This window comes from Ciconia boyciana, chromosome 1, assembly GCF_034638445.1.
Source record: "Ciconia boyciana chromosome 1, ASM3463844v1, whole genome shotgun sequence".
Classification (NCBI taxonomy): Eukaryota; Metazoa; Chordata; class Aves; order Ciconiiformes; family Ciconiidae; genus Ciconia; species Ciconia boyciana.
In genome coordinates this window covers 26687706-26711522 of record NC_132934.1, presented here as the reverse complement: position 1 = coordinate 26711522, position 23817 = coordinate 26687706, and the positions used below count along the sequence as shown (strand labels likewise).

Here is a 23817-nt window from a genome sequence, read left to right as displayed (position 1 = left end):
TTTCTGTTGTGTTATTTGCAGGAAGCTGCAGAAGCAAGGAAAAGATGATGACTAGAATCTCCTCCTAGGTAAACGCCTCGACAACGGCTACCTCCTTGGAAGAATGCATCAGGCAAACATACCATACAAGCAATAAAAAACATGTTTCTAACACAAAGAGAGGTAAAGAAGACTACAAGCAGACAGCCTACCTTCTTATGGTCAAAAAGCAACAGAAAACATTTTTAACCCTCCACATCTCCCTGCAAGGCCTGCTGATACACACAGAGAAAGTGTTAGCTCACACTTCCACTCTGTTTATAGTAAAATACTTAAGACAAATTTGGTTACTTCGTTTCATAGCAGTGGTGGTCAGGAGTGAGAAGCCCACCAAAACCACACTCCTCAGCAACTTTTAATAAGAGCCAGATGGTCCTGCTACAAAAACTGTACCAGAAAAATGTTCACTTGCTAAATAATATTCTTCCTCCCATACCAGACTGGTGGACTGTCTAGTCTCCGCTCTCCATTAGGAACTCGCAGGCTGCACTTGTTTTCTTTCAGCCTTCAGTATGCAGCAATGCATTCCCGTACAATACTTGCAAGAGGAGGTGGATCCCTTGGAAGAAGGCAAGAGATCGCTCCTTCAGCAGAGCTAAGATCTGGCAAGCAAAAGGGTCACCACAAAGATATTGGAGCCTGCAGGTTGTTTGGAGACAACAGGGAGATCATGGAGCAACCAGCTAAAAGGCAGAGGGGACAGAAAGGACTTCCTAGAGACCAAAACAAACAAGCAGAGTCCTGCCACTGAGAGAATCATTCACTTTGCTAGAAGAAAGGACTTGCCTACAAAGGCAAATCAGGAAGGAGGAGAACTTTTATTTCTGCTCTGTCTGCTTGAGTTTTCTCTACCTAGATATGTATTTCTGCCCACATAAAATCAGTGAGGGGAAAGCCTAGGCAGATACATCTCCAAGCTGTGGCCAACTCATGGCCACATGACTTCTACAGAAATGCTTAATGACCATATGGTGGAACATGACTCTGTTTTCACTTACCATGAACAGCAACTAGAAGAAAAGGACTGCTTCCTTTCACCTAGGAAACATAACCTTCACCAATAATGTAACTACATGAACACTATTTCAGTTCATAAGAACAAGCTCTCTATGAAAGGTCTCTCACTTCGTTCAAAAAGCTTTTAGCCATTTAGGTGCCCCTGGCTGTTCTCCTTCAGTGTAAATAGCTAACAGCCATTTACTACTGTTTCTTGCTGGATGTAAGTTACATGCAAGAAAATTCCCTCTGTAACCCCTATGAGAGCCAGGCTACAGCTCACCCACTCACACACCCTGTGCCCTGAATGATCTCACCACCACTAACTCCTTCAGGTGTTACTGACTTCTTCTATGCTTACAATGCACGTATGGTATCAACACAAGAGCTAGCTCAGCATTACTCTAAAAACATACACGCACAATGCCTTACCTTGCCGCTACACAGATGTTACACACAGATTGTAACAATTACCTGTGCAACACCCTCCTGTCAACCAGACAAATTCCCTGGGAGGCACCTTTGGCACCTTATTTTGAAGAAAGTCCAAAGTGAATTATTACTCTGAATGACCCGAAAGCCAGAGTGCTATGACACACTGGGTTCACGTCCATGAAAGTCAGTAACACTGTCACACTGGGGTGGCATAAAGACATGGCTCAGAAAGAGAATAGGCGAATACTCAAGAAGCTCCTCTTGAACAAAGAGGCCCATGGAAGAGCAAACCGTGATAACTCAAAAAAGCAATTCAGCAATAGGTTGATTACAAAAGGTATATTTTATGGCACATAACCCAGCAAGCGCTTGGTAGCAAAGCGCAGTTCTGGGAAAAAACTCATATCCCTTCTGACCAGCAAAAGTGAGTCTCTGGGCAGGAACACCCTGCAGGATGAAAGATGCATTTGCAACACCAGACTGCCCTGCGTAATGACTGATATTTAATGACAAAAGATTATCATGCACTAACTCACACCGATCAATCCACTTGCTCACCTGCTCCATAGCCACAGGGGAATCACAAGACACATGTGCCTGACCTCCACCGCCTCCTGCTTATGAGTCAACATGCATATGTGCTGCCCTGTAAAGCGCTACGCATCCTCAAGTGCCAGCTGACATCATGGAGGCCCCAGGCACCCACCACTTCATAGCAGAGGCAGATCTCCAGCCACCAGCACAGGAATTACACTAACACCAGCAGTACAAGTCAGCCCATGGGCTCAGTAGGCAGGAACAGTAACAATCTCCCCAAAAACCTTGGTATGCATCCAAACCTACCAGCAAAGAACAGCAGTCACATTACTGCAATTCACTGCCATGCGATTTTCAAGGAGTCATGGGCAGGGGCAAGGTCCTGATTACAGCTTTTGCTGGTTCATTTGGAGGACGGAAGAAAAGTGTCCTCAAAAAACTGGCAGCCCCTACTTCAGCCATTGTTTTGTAATTAATTTAGATGTAAAATACAGTTAGAAATCTGTATCAAGCAATCGGACAAATGGACACAAGTTTATAAGAAATAAAACTACCAAGATAATTCTCACCACATTAGCAGTTACATCATTTCACCAAAAAGTTTTCATCCAAGCTTCTCTGATGACAGCCAGTCTGCTGTGCTGTAAACATAATATGATAGTAGGCAGTAAAACTTGTTTATTTGTTGCAGTTGGCTGCACAAGTCACTATGGGTTTCATTCTGAACTGTCACAGTATGTTATACAGCCATCAACACGACACTGAAGAGTTTACAAAACCGCCTGCTGTCATACTCTATTTTAAATATATTTTCACCCTGATTAAACAAAGGTAATAAATTATATTTTTACATATGAGCAACATGCGGATCACACAATAATATATTACAATTCCAAACTAATTTATGGCGTAAAGTTTTTAAAGCTACTAGAGCATTCTCAGACAACTTAATTACAATATCCAACAATGGACTCGAACTATTAGGAGTGGTCATTTCCAAGCATAGTTTAAACTGTCTTTGGAACTCTTTTACATAATTAGGCATCAAAATGAAAACATCAAATCATCTTTTATTCATTAAGTATATATTTTAAGCCCTTACAATGACAGTACTACTCACAATGCCTTTGAGGCCATACCTAAACTGGAAAATAAATCTGCATTTTCAATTAATAAATGAACATGAATTTCTGTCTTTGCAGGAGCAAGACCAATTGCTATAGCTATTTAAACACCTGTTTTCATTCTCTTGTCATTTTTCTCATTCAAATGCTCTAACACCTTAATTTTTTAACAATGAAAGTTGCTTTGCTCAAATTTGAGAGAAGGGTGGGGTTTTTTCATTATTAAATGGGAAGAAAGATTTAAAGTAGCTTCCACATTAAAAATCACACACGTTTCTTCTTATTCAAACAGATGGGATAAACAACTTCAGGCCACGCTCTGGTACCTGTACAAAATGCTGACTAGCAGCACCACAGAGCAACTTGCGTTGCAGAAAAAGGTTTACAGCTCCAAGAAAATTACTTCCAAGATATGACAATGTTCATCGGAATACGTCCTTTAACTTTAGTAAAGAAATAAACCTTGAAAAAATTTTCCAGTTAAAATTGATTTGGATAACCTCAGCTGCGACTTACCGGGGGGGGGCAGAAATCACTACAAGGTCATGAACAGAGCATGTTGCAATGCTTTCACAGGATTTTCACAATTGGGTTCAATATTCAGATCATTGAACAAACACAGATGACTCAGATCCCTGGACAAACAGATGACTACATTTTTTTGGGAGGGAGGGGCGTAAGGGCAGGGGAGAGCGGGACAAGAGGTCTTGTTTTTCTGGCAAAAGCATTTAAATGTTTACAGAAAAAGAGGTGACCTATAAAAAAAGGAAATTCCCCTATTCCCCACTAATGCACCTTTTATTCTACGGACATGACAACATCTAGTTTTAGCTAAGGTTCCTACATCGGGTTATGCCTTGGTCCCCTCCCACTTGCAAACAGCTGAAGCATGTACTTATTTACACTTTGAATCCGGGTTTGCTTGCACAGCTGCAACAGGGAGTTAACAACCTGCTCCCCATTTGGCAGCAGCTGGAACTTGCACACTTTGAAATAAGGCAACTGCCAGCACAGTGACAGGCTGCTAACGGGTCACCCTCCTGGGGGAAGCAAGCAAGTTTTCCAGCAGTTGACTGTGCAAGGTTCCTACAGCAGCACAGCACAGAGAAAAAATAAAAGCCCAAATATGCAAACAGGTTGAGGTACAGTTCATCTATCAGCTGGTTCTTCCGAGTGTCAGACCCACCTATCAACTTCTGGGCTGTGTAGCATAAGGGTACACTAAATGCAAAGAGGGATAGGAAAGTGCATATATTTCTGCATCCACTCTCTCTGTGAGTACCTAGTCACTGCATTTCTTGTCAGGACATGATTTGTGCCACTTTTCCCTCAAAAGTAAGCATCTCACCGTCAAGAGACCTTTTGCCTTTGAGGAAGCAGAGGCACGTGCTGCTGATCATGGGTAATTTGCAGCCATGCACAGAGCTCAAGTGTCCAGATCCACATCACAAGCCCCACACTAAGGTCAAGATGATATGCCTTCACTTATACACAACATACTCTTAATTTTGTTTCTGTCAGAGCTTGGTTTCGTTCACAGACAGTAGTCAACCTCACAGATGGAGGGCAAATTATTTTTAAACCCAGGGTATATAACTGGAAGACTCATATGAGACAAGGGTATGTATTTCCTATGATCCACAGGACCTACATATCAGCTGGTTGTGGGCACACCATTTACTTTTCCTGTTTTACACATGAATACCCATGAGCACATGAAGTCTGCGTTTTTAATTAAATAAGCCTGCATTTTTAATTAAATCACACATTCCTATAAAACTGCACAAAATTAAACTGTCCCCTATACCTTAGGAAACATCTATAAGAGATTAAAAAATTGGTACTATTCCTATGACCCTTGCCTAGTGTCTACCACAGACTCTTGAGATGATGGACAATCTTTAAGGTACAGAAGCAGTGCCTGAGGATTCAGAATAACCGGGTAGCTATCTTCTACAGAAAGAGATGTGAATTTAAAGAAAAAAAAAAATGCAAGTACCTACAGGCCAGATGGACCATCCCAGTTCTGCTGGAGATCATGGCCTACTAGTATGAGCAGTTGCCCTTGAGCTATTGGCTCAAATCTAGTCAGCACAGGTTTGTGCCTTCATCCTCAAGGTAGATGCAGTGAACTCCACACAGTTAATCGTGAAGATTACCCAAAAAATGTCTGTGGTTTCATTGATTTTTGAATGCCAATTAAGAAACATATTAATGTAATTTCTAACATTAGAGTGGGGTTTATTTTTCCTTTCCATCATGACATCAAGCCACTCTTTTTCAGGACCATTTTGCAGAGACTTGTCTACCAAGTTACTGTTGACAGGCCATGCAGGGTGAGCCATGTCACCTACAAAGATAAACATGGGATAAAGGGTTATACAGAAGTAGATACAAAGTTGACTTATGGCTGAGCTCTACTTTGTTAGGATACGGTCTGGTAATGTAATGTTGTTATATAAATAATGCAGCCTAAAGACACCAAAAAGTAAAAGATTTCTCAAAGACCAGAATTAAAAGTTTTTCTGGTCCTTTAAAACTCCTCCTATAGCTTGCTCTGCTGAACACATTCCTTTAAAAGACACAGTATTCCCACAGAAGCTGCAGTTATTCTTGTGTGGCTTTTAGGTATTTTCTTTATACAAGAATGCTAAGAAAATCAGGTTTCAATTATGCACGTCTACACTGCAGTCTCTAAAATCAGAGTATATTAGCCTAGAACGAACCCCGTGTTTACACTGCTATAGGTACCCAGACAGGCAGCATTCATTTCAATGGATATTATTAGTCACTTAAATTCCTTAAAAACTTGACCCTAACTCTATTCATTCCAAGTATCTACAAATCCCACAGATGTGAGTGGAAGTTGGAAAGCAGCAGAAACACAACCTCTATGCAGAATCTGGTTCCAAGGAAGGGAGGACAGACTGATTTCTTTCTCATGTCACAGTAGATTTGAAAAATGAGGAAAAAAATTACAAGATTCACCACATACATTTGAGGTTGGAAAAAGAAGGAAACACAATACCACTGCTTCCAACCACCCTTAGTGCTTCCTTGCACAACACTAATACTCCCTTGCTCTAAATTCTCAGGTGGTACACATAACCAAAACTAGAAGATTTCAATGTGCAAGGTATTCAAAACAGAACGAAAACTGGAAGCTTGCTCCTCTTTCATTTTATGTGATTTTTTTGTTCACAAGCACAAATTCAGGGTAGATGCAAAACAATTTCTACTACCTGCCAGAAGGGTTTATTGTCTGCAACCACATAGTCTAAATTAGATGGTAGTGCTATGTACGTGAAGGAAAGCTTAGGCACTACTCAACAGAAACGGCATATCCCCAGGCAGAAAAACCTCACAAGGTGAAGGATGTGGCAACATCGCTGGCTTGGGTCAAACATCCAGTGACACTATTAATCATTGGTTAAGAGATCCTTACCACCTATCCCAGTCATCTGCAACTTACAGCCTTGACTCGCCCAAGCCACTATAGTACAGTCATCCTCAATTACAAGCAACACAACAGCAGCTGCTCTTCCTTTCTGCCTCACATGCTCACAACAACAACAAAAAGAGTTGGCAGTTTTCTCAAGAGAGAAAGTCTATACAGACTTTTTCCCCACGTGTTAGCTACATTTTGCCTTTTTTTTTTTTAAACAAGAAAATTAACAAAAAATTGTGCTGCTTTTACTTGCATCTATTATCACAATCCCTAGGGGCCACTGCCCTTGTTACACTCCTGTGTTATGCCTGTGCCATTATTATGGGCTGGCCATGTTCTGTGACTGAAGGTCTCCCTAGCATAAATGCTTGCAAAGGTGGTTTAATTGGGAAAGAGACCTCAGCAAAGTACAGAAGAACAATGGCAACATTGCAAAATGTGGTGAGGAGGATTTCTGTGAGGACAAGTTATACAATGCTCAAAATGAATGAAGATGCTCATGTTACATCCATGACCACTACTGAGCTGGAACAGTGTCAGGAGCTTGCTGATACAGAAAAGCCCCACCAGAAGGAAAGACCCTGTAGTCTTATAAACTGGATAAAATATGTTTGTAGAGCTATCAAAACTAAATTTCTCCAAGTCCTGCCACATGCTATCTAGAGACAATAAAGACCAGTACTGCCACTAAGAACAGAAAACTAGGAAGCGCTAGGAGCATGTCTTCTCTCAAGCACCACTAAAATAATCTGCTTAGTTAAGCACTAAGTCTTGACTACAAAACACCAAATCATGTATTTTTTGAGGTCCCCTCTTTTTATTAGGCTGTCCAGAATGTAATATGCTGCAAATAGCAGTATTACAGAGTGTAAGATGAGAAACCTGCAGAAATCAAGTTTGGTCTCTCAGTCACATAAATTACTTTAAGAAGTGACACTCATTTATACATGAGGATGGCAGAAGAATGAAACCAAATGTTAACTGTAGGATTTAGTCTGACGGATATTCCTTGTCCAGGGCACTGTCAAAAAAACCCTTATGAAGTTAGAAGATCAAGGAGGTCCCGAAACTGCAACTCCCATTGCTTTGAAAGAGACATCGTGAAGTCAGATACATTATTCAATTGACCTTGGAAACAGCTTCCAGAAGGGTATCATCAGGTCTACTGCCACAGTCAGTCACTTTATCAACAACAATTAGAGCACTGACAACAGATTTATTCCCACCTCAGATGAAAACACCTTTCAAGATCTGCTGCAAGTTGCAGCTCCAGAAGTACAGATCCATTCACATCCACAAAACTAGTGTTTTTCTGGAGCAGTAAAGGCAGTACATTTATTGGTCCATTATCAAAACAGGATGAACCACTAAAACAGAGCCTTGGACTTCCAGTTGATTGCTTGTGAATTATTTACAGCTAAGCAGCGTTCAGGCCAAAAATTACAAAAAGCATAACAAACAACATTGCCTGCCTGCCTGCCTCCCTCTCACGCACACACAGGTGCATCGCCCTGTCTACCATTCCACATCACAGCTCATCAGCTAAGCCCAGTAAAAAAAGTTTCTTTCCAAACAGACAGCATGCAGCTGTACACTTACAAGCAATGCTCTGGAGAAGCTACAAGGATGGCAGCAGACTGACTGATAAAGTTCTCTCACTTCTCTGCTTCTGTGGGCTCCAACAGCAACCAAATTATGAAGACACCAGTGTGTTGCAGCAACCATCCGCATCTTAAGTTTTTCACCAAGATTGATGGTCAGATGAACCAGGTCTGTTATGCGTAACATCTTCTTAAGGAACGTCACATGCACTAGTCTGCCCTCACCAGGCTGCCAATGACAAATGCTGGAGTCCCATCATACACATACTGGAACAGTTGCACACACAACATGCTTGAAGCTTACTTTAGATGTTCCCTTCTAAGAGGTCGACAATCAGTTCGTACCAGACAGTGACTACTGGCTCTTGCACAGTTTTTATCAGGCCTTCAAAAGCTTCAATCCCCCAACTTGGAGGAGAAAGCAATCCTTTTTGCACAACGTGTGGTTAGACCTACCACTGGACACCACCACAGTGAAACAAGGAGAGAATGTCACCCTATTCCAGCCCGGACCTCAATCAAACCATGATTTTTAAAAGTCAACACGCACATCTTCACTGTTTTCAGCCAAACACTGGTAACTGACACAGCAACTGGGCACATTATCAACAGGCTTGAAGACGTTTGGAGACAATGGCCCTTGGGAAGAAAGGAAGAAAGCAAGAAAAAGCATAAAACACTCCAAGATCGGGTCTGAAGAGAATCACATGTATCTGTCCCAAATTGGGAGGCCTGTACAGACCCCGGAATCGCACACTGCCCTCATCTTCACCCGCTGGGACAGATCCCGCCGTGCTCAGGACGCAGGAGGAATACAGCTGCACATTTTCAAGGGGCTGATCTAGTCTAAACTTCCTGACATCCAGCCCATAACCTGGGCTGGTATTTATCACAGTAAGCACTAACATAAGCAACAGGCAAGCTAAAGCTTTCCAAACGGAAGGAAAAGCAGCGGCAAGGGGAAATCACGGCCCCCATCCCTACACCAGTGGGTACGCACCTGCTGCTAGGGGAACTTTTCACAAGTAAACTCTGCCCTGTGGGTCATGCTCTGACACTCAGAAAAGGCAGTGGCAAAACTCCCACAGAGCCCAACAGGAGAAAATCCAAGCTCTGACAGAGGAGGAGATATGGCAGATTTCACTACAACAAGCAGCTTGTAGCAGATTTGTATTTAGCTGTTAAATACACATCTGAACAGGACCAGATAGGAAGCAGAAAGAGGTTTTTTTGTTTGGTTGGTTTTGTTTTTTTTTTTTTAACACACACATTCCTCAAAAGAAGTCTGATTTAACTGCAATACATTTACCTACCCACCCACCATGCATCGTATTTCTTACCACACAATTCTGGCAGACTTGAGGGTTTTTTGCTTATTTGTTTATTTGCTTTGAATGAAACCATTGCATTCATCTGCTTTGTAAAATGCAGAGAACTCCAAACGGACTGGCCAAGTTTTCATGTGAGTTCCAACACCTTTAATTTTATATACATGATGGAAGACAGCTTTAATTCTTTGCAACATCTGTGGTACAAGTCATCTGCTATACTGGCATTTATTATTTAATTACGTATTCACATGCTTCAGCACTATACAGATTTCACTTAGCTGCTTGGGTGTAATTTCCAGTGTCCTGGCCTCAGCTAGGAAGATTAATTACACACATTTTTTATATTTTGGAGACAAGCATGAGAAGTTACCATTTTCTTCCCTAAGGCTTGTCATACAACAACAGACTCAAAAGATCCTTTTTCCTATATGACTGGGGGGGAATCACTTTCTAGTTAAGGGTGATCCGAGACATTGTTATTTAAAAGGCAACAAAATCTAAAGAATGAGAAATTATTTCTAGCCATGAATACTTTCAACCAAATCTAGACGTGAATTAAGAATGGACAAAGTTAACAGCACTGCATTACAGATGTAGTCAGTGCTGTTCGACTGCCAAACTCAAAGGTGCTGTATAGCACCACACCTGAGGTCCACAACAGAAAAACACATGAACAAAACAATGAAAAGCTAGAAGAAGCAATCTGACATGGAAAATAACTTAAAATCTGAGCAGAGGGCAGACACATTTAAATCTCCCATGTGAGACCTTGATCACCCTAGAGAGGAACTGCAACACAACACATTAGTCCCCTCCAAAGATAAGGGCAGGCTTCCCCACACAAAGAAAACATCTCAGGACTAAGGGCTGGGATGCCATCCAGAGGGACCTGAACAAGCTCAAGAAATGGGCCCATGTGAACCTCATGAGGTTCAACAAGGCCAAGTGCAAGGTCCTGCACCTGGGTCAGGGCAACCCCCAGTATCAATACAGGCTGGGGGATGAAGGGATTGAGAGGAGCCCTGCGGAGATGGACTTGAGGATACTGGTGGATGAAAAGATGGACATAAGCCAGCAATGTGCGCTCAAAGCCCAGAAGGCCAATCATATCCTGGGCTGCAGCAAAGAAGCATGGCCAGCAGGTTGAGGGAGGTGATTCTGCCCCTTTACTCTGCTCTGGTGAGACCCGACCTGGAGTACTGCGTCCAGCTCTGGAGCCCTCAGCACAGGAAAGACATGGACCTGTTCGAGTGGGTCCAGAGGAGGGCCACAAAAATCATCAGAGGGATGGAACACCTCTCCTATGAAGAAAGGCAGAGACATTTGGGGTTGTTCAGCCTGGAGAAGAGAAAGCTCTGGGGAGACCTTATTGCAGCCTTTCAATATTTAAAGGGGGCTTATAAGAAAGGTGGGGACAAACTTTTTAGCAGGGCCTGTTGTGATAGGACAAGGGGTAATGGTTTTAAACTAAAAGAGGGTAGATTTAGACTGGATTTAAGACAGAAATTTTTTACAATGAGGGTGGTGAGGAACTGGAACAGGTTGCCCAGAGAGGTGGTAGATGCCCCATCCCTGGAAACATTCAAGGTCAGGCTGGACAGGGCTCTGAGCAACCTGATCTAGTTGAAGATGTCCCTGCTCATTGCATGGGGGTTGGACTAGATGACCTGTAAAGGTCCCTTCCAACCCAAACTATTCTATGACTGAGAAATGAAGCACTCAGCTCCAGCACCAAGGCCCCCATCACCACACAACAGATCAACTGACACAGCATGGTGGTATAACCTCATGTGTAACCTGGCTACCACCTAAATGGCTGCTTCAACTATAAAAAGCCGTCACTGAATAATAAATCTGATGGGACACAATAGGCAACAAGCATGGAAGGCAAGGGAAAAGAGTGGAGTAAGTTTAAGGGAACAAAGACAGTGGTGAGTTAAGGTGTGAGTGGCAACTGATGAGGACAGCTCAAGGCAGGAATCATGGAAACCAGAGGAAAGCAGTGAACCGGCAGATGGCAGGACAGGATATTTTCAACCATGTGGACGTTTGTTCACTCAACTTTAACAGCATATGTGTAAAAATCCAAAGTTGACCTCAGGTCAAGCTGAACTCAGGCAACCTTCATCTTAAGCAAAAGAAAATACAGCTTTTCAGATTTTGTACAGTATCCAATGAAAACCATGTGTGACGTGAGAAACAATTACACACCCTTTTTAAAAAAAAAAGTATTTCCTCACCTCCTATTAAAGGGCTTTACTCCTACATGCACTACAGCAATAACTTATTTTTCACCTTTATTAAACACAATATACAAAGCTACATACTTTCAACAGATTTTCAGATCACCTGCAATATACAAAAAGTATCATTCTGTACCAAATGTTGTTTAACAGTTTTCTCTTTCATTCATATTCTGATCTCCACTTAATTTTCAGTCATCATGGAACTTCATCTCAATTCCATTATAAACTAAGCTCGGTCCCAGACCATGTATTATCTCTGCATCATTCAAGTCGACAGCACCTCAGGAGTCAGCCATTGTGAACAGTTGTGGTATGTCACACTTTTTGCTCTTTTATTATCTTACACTTATCTAGCATAAATCTCAACTATACAGGTGAAGCAGATTTCATTTGGTGCAAGTGAGTGAGGAGTGTGAGCAATCTCCATCATGCTGTTTGTCCTGAGCTGTGAAAGTTTAGCAGCAAGTGCTGATCACACCCAGTTATACTGGAGAGTGAGAAACCCTGCTGCTGTAAATACAGCTTTGACTGAAATGCTGAGAACGAAAGAAATCACCCCTGCCAGTTAGGATCTGGCCACTGAAAGCACAAAAAAGACTCTAGACAAGTCCTTCGCGAAGCAGCTGACTGCTCAGATACCTGCGAGAGCCTGGAGTTCAGCTCAGGTCATGGGATGCTCTGAAACTCATCCACTCAGGAAGCCATAGCACCCGTGAATATTTCCCTCTCTACATATTACAGGTGCTCAAATTCACACGTGTATTTATAACACTAAGTTAATACCAAATCTAATTTTACTTCCAACTAGTTTCCAGAGGCTTTTTTTTTTTTTTCTCCAAGCGATCAGTATTCCCTTACGGGAACTGCAAGGCATGGGGCATACACCAAGGGCGCCAAGGCGGGCAACTCCTACCCCTTCGCCAAGTGCGGCGAGCCCCACGGTCAGAGGCGGCCGTGCCTGCCGGGCCCCGGGCGCCCTCCCGTCACCCGCGCCGCCAGGTCGCCACCTGCTCGGGCGGCGGCGGGAGCCCAGCCCGGCCCGCCCCGCGTGGCTCCACTCACCCAGAAGAGGAGGTTGAGGGCGTAGAGCAGGCAGCGCAGGCACTTCACCGAGTCCTCCCTGGCCATGGCGAGCCCCCGCGGGAGACAGCCCCATCCTCTCACCACATCCTCCCTCCCGAGGCCGGGCCACCAGCGCCCTGCAGGGGAAGAGGCGGAGAGGGGCCGGGCGAGTCCCCCTTGCCGAGGAACCAGCGCGCAGGTGGAGGCGGCGGAGCCGAGCCGAGCCGCGGGGCGGCCCTGGACCGGCCGCGCCCGGGCGGGAGCAGCCGAACCCCGCTGGGACCCCCGCAGCGCCCACCGGTCGCCTACCCCCGGCAGCCTCCCTTCTCCTCCCGCCCCGCCCGCCGCTCCCGGAGATACTGATGGGCGGGTTTTTTTAATAAAAATAATAAAACCGTGGAAAGGGGAGAAGCCGCGGGCTGCCCCATGAGCAGAGCGGGGCTGAGGGCAGCGGAGGCACGACGGCCCGGGGGCGCCGGCTGCCTCCCCGCCCGAGAGGGACGCGCTGCCCCGGGGAGGGCGGCGGGGGGGACAGCGGCCACTTACCGCCGGGGCGCCCCCCTCACTCACTTGCTCCGGGGAGGACTCATCGGGACGGGGCGAGGCAGCGCGGCGCGGCGCCCATGCCCGGCGGTGCGGGCGCTGCCTCCGGCGGGGCGCTGAGGGGAAGGTCCCGGCGCCTGCCCCCGCCCCTGCCCCCGCCCCGCCCGCAGCGCTCCGGCGAGCCCGGCGGCGGCCAGCTGCACCGACACCGCCGCGCATGCGCCGCCGCCCGCGCTCACCGCCCGCCGGGTCCTAGCGCCGCCGCCGCCGCCGCCGCGCTTCCCGCCCCGTCAGGGCCTCGCGGGGTGAGGAAGGCCCTGCGGGGCCTGACCCACGGACGGACGGGAGCAGGGAAGCGGCGGTGTTTCTAAAGCCTGCTGACTATGGACAGGTACCTGCGAGGCTGAGTGGAAATGACAGCTCGGGGCATGCCCGAATTTCGGTGGGAAAGACGGCGGGTTTCCTTCAGGGCAGCTGCACCCGCCTGGGTGGTTTTGGTTCTCGGCCTCTGCGGCAAAGCCCGGAGGGGGCAGCCCCACAAATGCATTCCCCGCTGACAGACATTCACGCTCAAAACCCCATTTATGGCGAGGCTTGGGGATTAGTTTGCTTTTTTCCTTCAGGGGAGACGTTAAGCAATGGGCTCAGACAACCAGAAATACACGAAACCCCCCTCTTGTGGCATGTTGGCCCAGAGTGGCAAATACCTCACAAAACATGGGGGTTTTTGCAAGATTTCACAGGCATTTCACAAGGTTTCAGCGCTGTTGCATCGGAAATTAAACCCTGCTGACAACGAACCCCAATTTTATCATTAACAGCCTGGCACCCGTTCCCCACCGCTAAGCAGCAAATTTTGAAGTGCAGCCATATTGGAGATAAATTATTCCAGGAACACGTGAAATCTGCAGTTATTATTTAGGCAAAACGGCCATTTATTTGCCCCATACTGTGCATAGTACTTACAGATGCCACAACTAGGCTGAAAAAGTCATCCTGCCTCTGAAATCTGCTCAAGTGTGTGTGCATCTGGTGATGAGGGTGGTAAATTCCTACTGACATTTGTAGTGCTTCAATGACTATATATCTCTCCATATTTTAAAAGGAAAATTTATAATTTAAAATGTAGGGTTATATGCAGATTAGCAAATAATTTTCCATGACTACATTTAAAGGTGTTGCAGTGCCACCATCACAAAAATTAGAAGAAAATGCACTGAAAAATGTTTCTTAACTAGAAGGGGAAAATGGTCTTCAGTATGTGTTATATAAAGACTGTTTTAACAACTGCTAGTGAAAGCTGAGAAAGAGGAAAAAGGATGTAATGGATGAAATCTACCTCTTGTGAGGCCAAAGAAAAATCTGTTTCTTGAAGCACTAGAAACAATGACTTGAAAAAACACACAAACTCCAGATACTCAAATGCTTATCACTGAGGCTGTTGGTGGGATCTCACTTCAGCTTTAATTTCCACAATTTCATGCCATTAGTAATGAATCAGGGCAGACCAACTCTTCAGGTGTACTTATCCCTCCTTAAGAAGAAAGTAAAATGGACATGGGTGGACATATAAGCCCATGCAACAAGGATTTTATGCCAAATTTATAGAAGTGAAAATGGTAGTAAAGTTGAAAGTACTCAAGAATGTTGCAGAAATGTGGTGTGTGAAGATTTTTCTTCGCTGAAATTTGCTAAGCTTTAACTGCTATTTTGATCCCCTTTTCTGGAATGAAGACCCCCTCCGGGAAGTGTAGTATGCCACATTTCTGATCTTCAGTGAATATTGCTAATTCCATACCTAAATAAGGCAAACTGAGCTAAGACAGATACTCTTAAAAGGTGACATTGTACATTCATTGTGCTGTTTACATACCATTCATTCCTCTTATTACTGAAGACTTCACATGAACACAATCAGCGAGACAGATCTTGGACAGGTACCGTATTTTCAGTGAACCCATGCCAGTTTACAAAAATAGCGTCAGTTTACAACTGAGCTCCAGCCTTGGCTGAGGACAATAGTCTATTATAAACCAAATTAAAAATAATTGAGGTTGTGTTTGTGTTCTTGATTGTTCCTTGGGAGAGAACAAATTACCTGAGCAAGTTTTTATAAAAATGCACTACAAAAATATTCAATTATCTTACACCCAGTGATTTTTCTTTAAACATGCCTAAATTAGCAAATGAGAAGTCCTCTTTCTTGTTTCAGATATTTTTTGGCTTAGAGCTGAACTATTCCTAGTGCATAAGGAATTTGAGGAAAGGAAAAAGAAAACCAGTCTCTTAAACCTCTTACTTGTTTAAAAATCCTGCTAAAAATGAACACTTCAAGATTTTATGTCTCTGAGTTTCCATTCTTTGAGGTCTTTGGTCATAAGATGCTCTCAGACTAATTTTTTAAAATTCTGTTACAACAACTCCATCACAAACATAAAGAGGATCCCCTAGTTAGTCAAAGAATTTTTCTGTCCTTTTGCTGTTAGCTAAATCATTATTTGTCCAGAAAAGATTTTGCTCAAAACCTAAAGAAAACAGGTCCTATTTATGAATGTCTGCCAAACACTATAGGGTCCAGAGGAAGGTCCCTTTGGAATACTGCTTTCTACCAGGCTGTCAAACTTTGTGAAATTTCCGTGATGTCAACACTGGGAAAGAGATACCCAGAAAGTTCCCATGCATTCAAAACAGTAACTAAACTGGAAGTATTAGCTGATCACCCAGAAAAAAATCAGGGAAGCTACTATGCTGCTTCAGTACATGCTTTTTTGTTTTCCTTTAAATACTTCAGATTTATTTAGGACAAGAGGATATTTTTTACAAACAGAAGTCTAATGGCAAAGCTCTTCATATTTATAATTTTTTTAAATAAGAGTTTGCTGTTAGCAAGTAATGCTTCTTTCATGTGCAACATGAAGACTTATGAGCGTGGAAACTATTGAAGCCTTCTGGATTGGTATTGTTCACTTGGATTCTCCAGGGTCTAATAAACCACAAATTGTGAAGCTTTTTTCTGTGACAGGGCATCCACAATAGCTTTCTAATATGAATTGTGTAGACTTACATAAAGTGTTAATGATACAGCCTTTCCGTCAATGGCAGAGGAGCGGGATGGAAATAGCAATAACTCCAATAATCTCTCTTTCCTCTGCTTAACTGCCTATTTTAATTTGATGTACATAAACTTAATATCTGTAAGATAGCTCCTCTTTGTCAAATACGCTTGAAATTGGCCAACAGGTTCAAAAGCTATTAGAATAGTGTGGATTGATAGACATATGTCTGTGTGAATACTACAGTATGATCTCATAAGCCCTTCTTCATCAGGAAACCCAACTAAAAGAGGAGTAGATATTAAAGACACCCATCCAGCACATAGCTGCAGGTGTCTTTAATTTAAACTACATGAGTAGCCTGATCAAGTGGAATAGCATTAGGCATGCATGTAAATTTATAGGTGATAATTGCCTGATACTAGATGGCAGGAAACTTTATCACTGAAAAAGCAATGAGTTAAAGTAATGTCTTTTTATATGCTGCCATAATGTTTAAAATTACTCAGATGAGTACTGAACAGAGGAACATACATGTGGGTGTGCATTGGCCCATATTTGTTTAATTCTGTGTGGTATCATTCAACTCGGGCTACTCCAATGAGCAAATTATTCTGCACAAAGTTATTTACAAGATAGTAAATACATAAATAGCTGACGCTGACCTCTGAGGATGGATTTCTGAAGCTAGCTGGTGGCTTGTCAGTGTCTCAGGTAGGCATCTCACCACTTGGTCTTGCTTTCTCAGTGTGTTACTTGATTGTAATGATATTCTGTACTTTGGTCCTGTCTGCTTAGCTTAGCTCTTTCTCAGCTTTGCTCCAGGTCTGTCTGCTCCTTAGCCTAGACTCAGACTTCCTTGGTTTCCTTCCCTTAGCTCCTTGCACCATTTACTCTAGAGCCCTTCTGTCCGTGCTTCCCTTTTCCACTCTTTGCTTGGTACACTGCTTGACTTCTCCAGGGTGTGGTTTGCCTTGGTTTTAAGCCTAGTTCTTGCCTGGTCCTCAGCACCAGTTATGACTGTCTGCCCAATCAATATCCCTCCCTAATGACAGCATTAATGTCAAGGGCAGGAGGGAGGCTTGTTTCAGAACAAAATTCTCAGATACACAAATATCCATCTATAAAACTGAAGGTGTACTAGTTGGCTCAGGAATAACCCGTCTGGTAAATGCATGTTTGTAACAGGACCCAGCATTGCTCAAGACCATGAGGTAAAAGTGCCCTTCTTTCTTTTGAAATAAAGACATCAAAAGACACCAACTTCTTCCAGTTTCTAAAGCTTGGTTTTACTTGAACATGAAAACAACTGTCTGGAATAAGGTAGCACTTGAAATAAATAAAATACAGAAGATTAAGAGATTAAAATCATAGTCTTGAAAACACTCTGGCTTAATGGGCTTTTGCAATGGGCTTCCCTGCTTCCTAGTTCAGCAACTTTCCCTGGCTCCCTGAATTGAAATAACACCTCAGCAGATTTTTTTTTCTGGGACTCTATAACAATTTTCCTTTTCTCCATCATTTCAGAGGCTTTGCTGCAGATCTGCTCTCCTCTCCCCTCAACAATCTCTTAATTTGAGCCCAAGATGGATAAATCCCTGAGCAATGTGGTCTGACCTCACAGCTGGTCCCTTCCAACCTGAGTTACCCTCTAAGCCTGTGTTTCTACCTCTTTCCTCTCTGTCTCCTGTCCTGGCCATCGGTGTCCCTCTAGAAGCTCCTCTGGGTCACCCTTTGGCTGGGGAGCAATCTCCTCCTTCTTCCTTAAATAGAGGACAGCAGCAGCAGCAGCAACAAGGCAAACAGCCTTCCTCTTCCCAGCCAGCAAAACTCTTCTTAACAAAACACACAATATAGAAGTAGTACACAGTACATTTTGAGCAAGCAACCAAAGAGTTATGACATCCATCACAATGTGTTTCAGTGTTTCTCTGTGAAGATGAATATGGATATAAGTACGGACGAGCATGGATTCTTCAAAGTCAGGGCATCTGGAACAAGAAAAAGAATGGAGCAGAACAATAATACACATTAAAAATATGAGAATATACCATATAGCAGCTGGAAAAATGAAAAATGAGAAGATTCAAATTTGCTCTTAATACTAAGTGAAAAAGACCAGTTCACATTTTTCAGTCTTCATTTATTTTTTTAAAAAGAGCATAAAAATGTATTATAATCTGCATGTCAAACAAATGATGTGAGAACAAAATTCAGCTGGAAAAATATGTCCTTGATATAAAAATTAATATGTTAGGAATAACAAAAATGATGCATCCGATAATCAGAAACAGATGAATCTGGCTCTGTGATTTCTAGGTCAACAGTCTGGAGATGTGCTACACAAGCCAGGAGATGAGACTCCTTAGTAGGGGTACACATCAACTCATTAGGAGTTAACTCCCTGTTAGGACAGTCTGGAAATCCCATCCATTCCAGAAAATATGCACAGCCAGTGAGAGATGGAAAGTTGCTACCAGAGCTAATCGCGAAAAGTATTTAAGCAGACAGTATAACTGTGAATTTCTTAGAAGCAAGCAAGAAAACGTCATGTAGTCAGTCAGCCATGTGTCACAAAGCTCAGGAAAAAGAATACTTTATGGATTTAAAAGAGCAGTGCTCTTTAAAGTGACTCCCAAGGTGAGTCCAGCTAGAGGACCTGAAAAATACGGAGTTGGATTGTTTTATTCCTGACATAGAATGAATTTCTTTGCTGTTTATCCTAGGGCACTTCCCAGTGCCTGTTCTTCCTTGTATTCTTCCCCTCTCCATAAACATGGATTTCAGTTCAACAGAAGGATCGTGCCTGCACTAAAGGACACAGTTTGAAAAATCTGCTCTGTTTTCTGGTGGCTTTTCTTCAATATATGGTGCCTGATGTTATAATGGGAGTCACAGAATTTTTGCTAGACATTCTCTTCTAGTTAAATCCCATAAGGAGGCATTCAGCATTTGTAACTGCTCCAGAAACAAGGAAAGGCACAGTGATCTTCAGAGTCCTGTTTATTACAGTCCGCACTTCCTTTTCAGGCACAACAGGGGATTTTACACAAGCAAAGAGCACATTTTAGTATCTGTGATGTGCCAGTAGCACTGCTAGTTACCAAGGTTGCATGACACTTCTTATCATAAAGCCCTGGGGCCGTAGGGAAATACAACGGAGATCTCATCACTAGACAGTAGCTGCTTTGGAGAACTGGAGTCAGTCTCCACTGCAGAGTTCCTGTGTGGCAAGTTCCTTTAATCACATTTTTCCCAGATGGTTATTTTGTTCTCTGTTGTCGTTGTCCAGCTTGAGATCTCACAGGCTGATTTGCAGAAATGTTTAAACATTCACAACTGTATCTGAAGCTACTGGGAACTGCCCTTTGAAAATATGACATGTTACCCATTGTGAACTACTCAGATGGATCAGCCTGAATTCTCAGATACTCGTATCATACAGCCTGAGTTTCCCAGCTGTAGGGTGGAGATGGTGAAACTCCTTTCTTTCAAGGCAAGTGTTGTGGAGAGGAATGTTTATGAAACATATATGTGCTATGAGAGCCACAGAACAGGCGAGCAGGAAATGTATGGCCATCCTCACAGCTGACACTCAACAGTGGAAAATAAATAGACCACACGCTGAATGAAGCTAAAAGAATATATTAAAAAGCTCATTCTTTGCACATAATGAAGCAAGGGTCAAGGGGAAAAATGTGTATGATTGTATAACTAAAGCTGGCATGATAATTTAATAAGGGATTAAAGATTCACAGACATCTTTTAACTCTGACAATTCCTTATTTTTCAGTGTTTGATAAATTATCTCTTAGGGCAGTTTTTCTTTGGGGAGGTCAGGGTGAATATGAAATAGGTTTTCAGAAAAGACTCCCTTGCTAGCTAAGGTGAATGTGCTGCTCTGCACATAGTTGCTCTGCAGTACAGAGTTGCTGTCACACCCTGTTGTTCCATCTAATTACACATACCCTTATGGGATTATCTTCTGTAATAGAGGTCCCAGGTCTGAAATGTGTGACAATCAGAACTCAACTCTGATTAAGAATTAGCAGAGAACTTACTAGAGGAGATGAAGCAAAATCTGGTGTTGCAAAGCACTAGGAGAGCACTTAAGTAATCATCAATTTATTTGTGGCCTTAATGGGAGGGGAGAAGTATTCTCCTTCTTCCCATTGGCTTCACTTTCTTCCTTGTTCTCCTTATCCTTTTTATCTCAACTTTTTTCTCTCTCCTCTTCTAAATATCCTCTGTGGCTAACCTGTTTTTCCTCCTAAGTTTCTGTCCCTTGTCCAGATTCTTCTCTGCATTGAGATTGTCATCCAGGAGCCATATAAAGAAGTGTCTGAGGTGACAGCTGTGTCTGGATTACTTACACCATAGTCTTCTGATGACAAAGCCTGGAGCTACAGTGTGTGAGGTGCCTTAACACAAATGGTGTTCCCTTCTCCTTGGATCTGAAAGCCCAGCTGGCTGGCTCACAGGTCCCATGAAAATTGCTGCTGAAACTGTCATTGGAGGCTTGAGTAAGATTCAGGAGAAAGCAGGACACAGAAATGACAGAGATGAGTGGAAATTCAAAGACATTAAGAACAGGTAAGATAAAAGAGCATGTAAAAATCTGGAGAATGATGGAGGGATACTGAGGCTTGAAAAAGAAAACAAGGGATATGAAGACGTCTGAACTATATATTACTTTGCTATTATTATAAAGCCTGGCAGGAAGAGTGGAGTTAAGATGCTTTAGACTGAGGCTCTTCAGAGAAGGAGATAAAAGTAAGTTGTCTGGATGCAATTTTCATCATTCTGATAAAGTTCTTTTTCCATGTTAGAAGACACAGATTTTTACCGTGACTTTTTAACTCTGACATGTCATAATTAGAGCTGTATTGGACAAAGGTACATGCCCACCAAGATACTTATCTAAGCAGAAAAAATATAAAAGGCATGGAAAGTCTTTATGAGAAGGATGCCTCTCAAAGCATCATTTATTTTACTGAATATCTGGAATGGTCAAGTGGCAGGTTTTAATTGCTTTGAACTTATGTGCGGAAGAAGTGAACATATTTAGGTATCTAAGCCAAAACTCTTTTTCTCCCCAGAATGATGAGTGAGACCAGGGTTACTACCATATTTTTCCTTCACATTGTAATCAGTCTCACATTTCTGCAATATGAAGGATTCTTCATGTGAGAAAATAGGCTAATATCATGAGAGTCAGCAAGTAACTAGCTTTCATTAAAGTTGGAATCAAAATGATCTTTCATGGGACAGAGGATGACTGTGACTTCCTCACCATTTTTTTTCTACTTCCTGTATATTATCTGAAGTAGGTGGCTCGTGTCCTAAATCTGAGCCATCTGTGTGCTACTTTTTTGTTGGTACTACTCAGCATAGGCTCTGATTTTTCCTTGGAGCCTCTACACAATTGCTGCAAGACAAACAGCAATACTTCATAAATATATACAACAGAATCATTGTACAGCTTCCTCTGAAGACAAAAACTCATTATTTTCACAAGTACTTGTAATTTTCAAGTATTCCAAATTTTAAGTTGGCAGATGAGAATGTATGGCATTTATTTGTTAAAATTCCACCATAAAGAGTCTCTTTATAATACCTTTCATGAATGTAACCCATTTTTCGAGTGAGTGAATTGGCTGCTCATCATGTAAACAATGTGTTACTGAAATGTTGATGCATTACTCCCATGGACCAAACACCCTGGGGAGGGAGGGTGCTGGATTTGCGATGCAGACATAAGGACGCAGAACTGGACTGCCACTCAGTGGTGCTGGAGATCATCAGTTCTTGTGCCACTACCTGTTGGCACTGACATGGCTGAACACAGGTACATAATCAACCAGATAAGATAAACTAGTCACAAACAGGGGTGCAGAAATGCTGTACAACTTTAGTATAACATCCTAGCAATGCCAGAGTGATTAGAAATAGGCTTTGGAAGTTATTCTGAAAAACACAGTAGGAACCCAAATGCCATAAAGCTCAATTTTGTCCAACACTAAAACACCATTATTAGAAGAGAATTGTCTGCTCTGATCTATCACATCAGTGACTTGGACACTTACCTACTGTAATTTATCCATGATTTTCCATGGAAGGTGTTAAAATGACATTGCAGTCCTGGTGGATTGTTTATCAAAGAGCTCTTGCTTCGGTACTACAGTATTGGGATGCTTTTGATAGCTATGACATGCCTTAGTTTGAATAGTCTTCTCTGTTTGCATCACACTAGTATGTATCAACTCTTCTTTTTCAGGATCAAAGGATATCTTACTGCACATCAGAAATTCATTAAATCTATATTTGTAAATAAAGCATTTGTTCCACAGCACCAGGTGTCCTTGAACCACTACAATGAACAGTCCTAAATGTACTCAAGGCTCCACTGAATGATGAAAATGGGACTTGTCTGTTAAGTGTCCTGGGAGCAACTTGCTATGGCCTAAAAGCAGTAGAAAGAGTGCACACAATGGTATTTCCAGAACTGAAACACAAATCTAATTAGAATCCCATCAAATGGCTTATTTGAGACTGAAAAATTGCTGAACTGATTACAAAGTTTGCTTTATAGATTAATAGGCTAGTTTAATATCCGCAGTTCTCACTGTGTATGAACTACTGCTTTATGCACTTTGTTGTATAGATATTAATTACTTTGGCTGTTTTGTAATATATGTCTATATTGCTGCTAGTTTTGCAAATGAGACCTGCCTCAGGTAACCTTTTTAGCCTGTGATTTCCTTTTTTTTTTTTAATGAGTGAAAAAGAAGTCAATCTGTTTTCCAAGTCAGAATTAATTTTCAGGTTTATCAGCGGCTAAATACCCAGACTGGTATTCATGCTTCATAATTATTGAAAAATATTTAATTCAATCCAGTAAGACCTTAAAAATGGAAGCAGAACAAATTATACACACAGCAGTATTTTATACACAAAACTGATTAAAATACTAATAAACCTTCTTCTGGGGACACTTCTGGGGATATCTTACATTTGTAAGGAGCTACTGGATCTGGGAGACGAGCAAAAAGAACTTTTGTCTGTGTCACATCATGACAACAACTTCTTGGCATTGATGCTAAAATGATTAGGGCTAGCCACAGCCTCGCACTGCATACAGCTACTGGGCAGCAAGGGAATGCTTTCCTCCTTCACCAGTTTCTGGTACTTGGGATGGCAGTTTTCATTGCAGAAGGTTTGACTCTGATTTCATAAAAAATTCTCTACAGCCTATAAAATCCCTGTCCTAACTAATAACTAACTACAATGACAATGAAATCTTTGTGCATGTCATCCTTTTTATTTATACAGCCATATCAACTAACAAGTCCACACCCCTGTCAAAATCTAATGCCAGATGTTATGTTTGACTTTAAAGAAG

General features: G+C 42.5%; 1 protein-coding gene across 4 annotated transcripts in view; it reads right to left on the bottom strand.

Moving 5' to 3' along the window:
- The window catches only part of TSPAN12 (tetraspanin 12), a 46895-nt gene extending 33354 nt beyond the window's left edge, over positions 1 to 13541 (bottom strand). The window contains exons 1-2 of one of the 4 annotated variants that reach the window (XM_072861200.1): positions 13390 to 13541; positions 12820 to 12956 (exon numbers count right to left, since the gene is read on the bottom strand). In XM_072861200.1, coding sequence (XP_072717301.1) covers positions 12820 to 12885 — 66 coding nt within the window. In that variant the 5' untranslated portion in view covers positions 12886 to 12956; positions 13390 to 13541. Of the gene's footprint in view, positions 1 to 12819; positions 12957 to 13365 lie in introns of all 4 variants that reach the window. The other 3 variants (XM_072861208.1, XM_072861190.1, XM_072861217.1) reach the window with 3 other exon arrangements.
- Positions 13542 to 23817: the final 10276 nt, after the last annotated feature.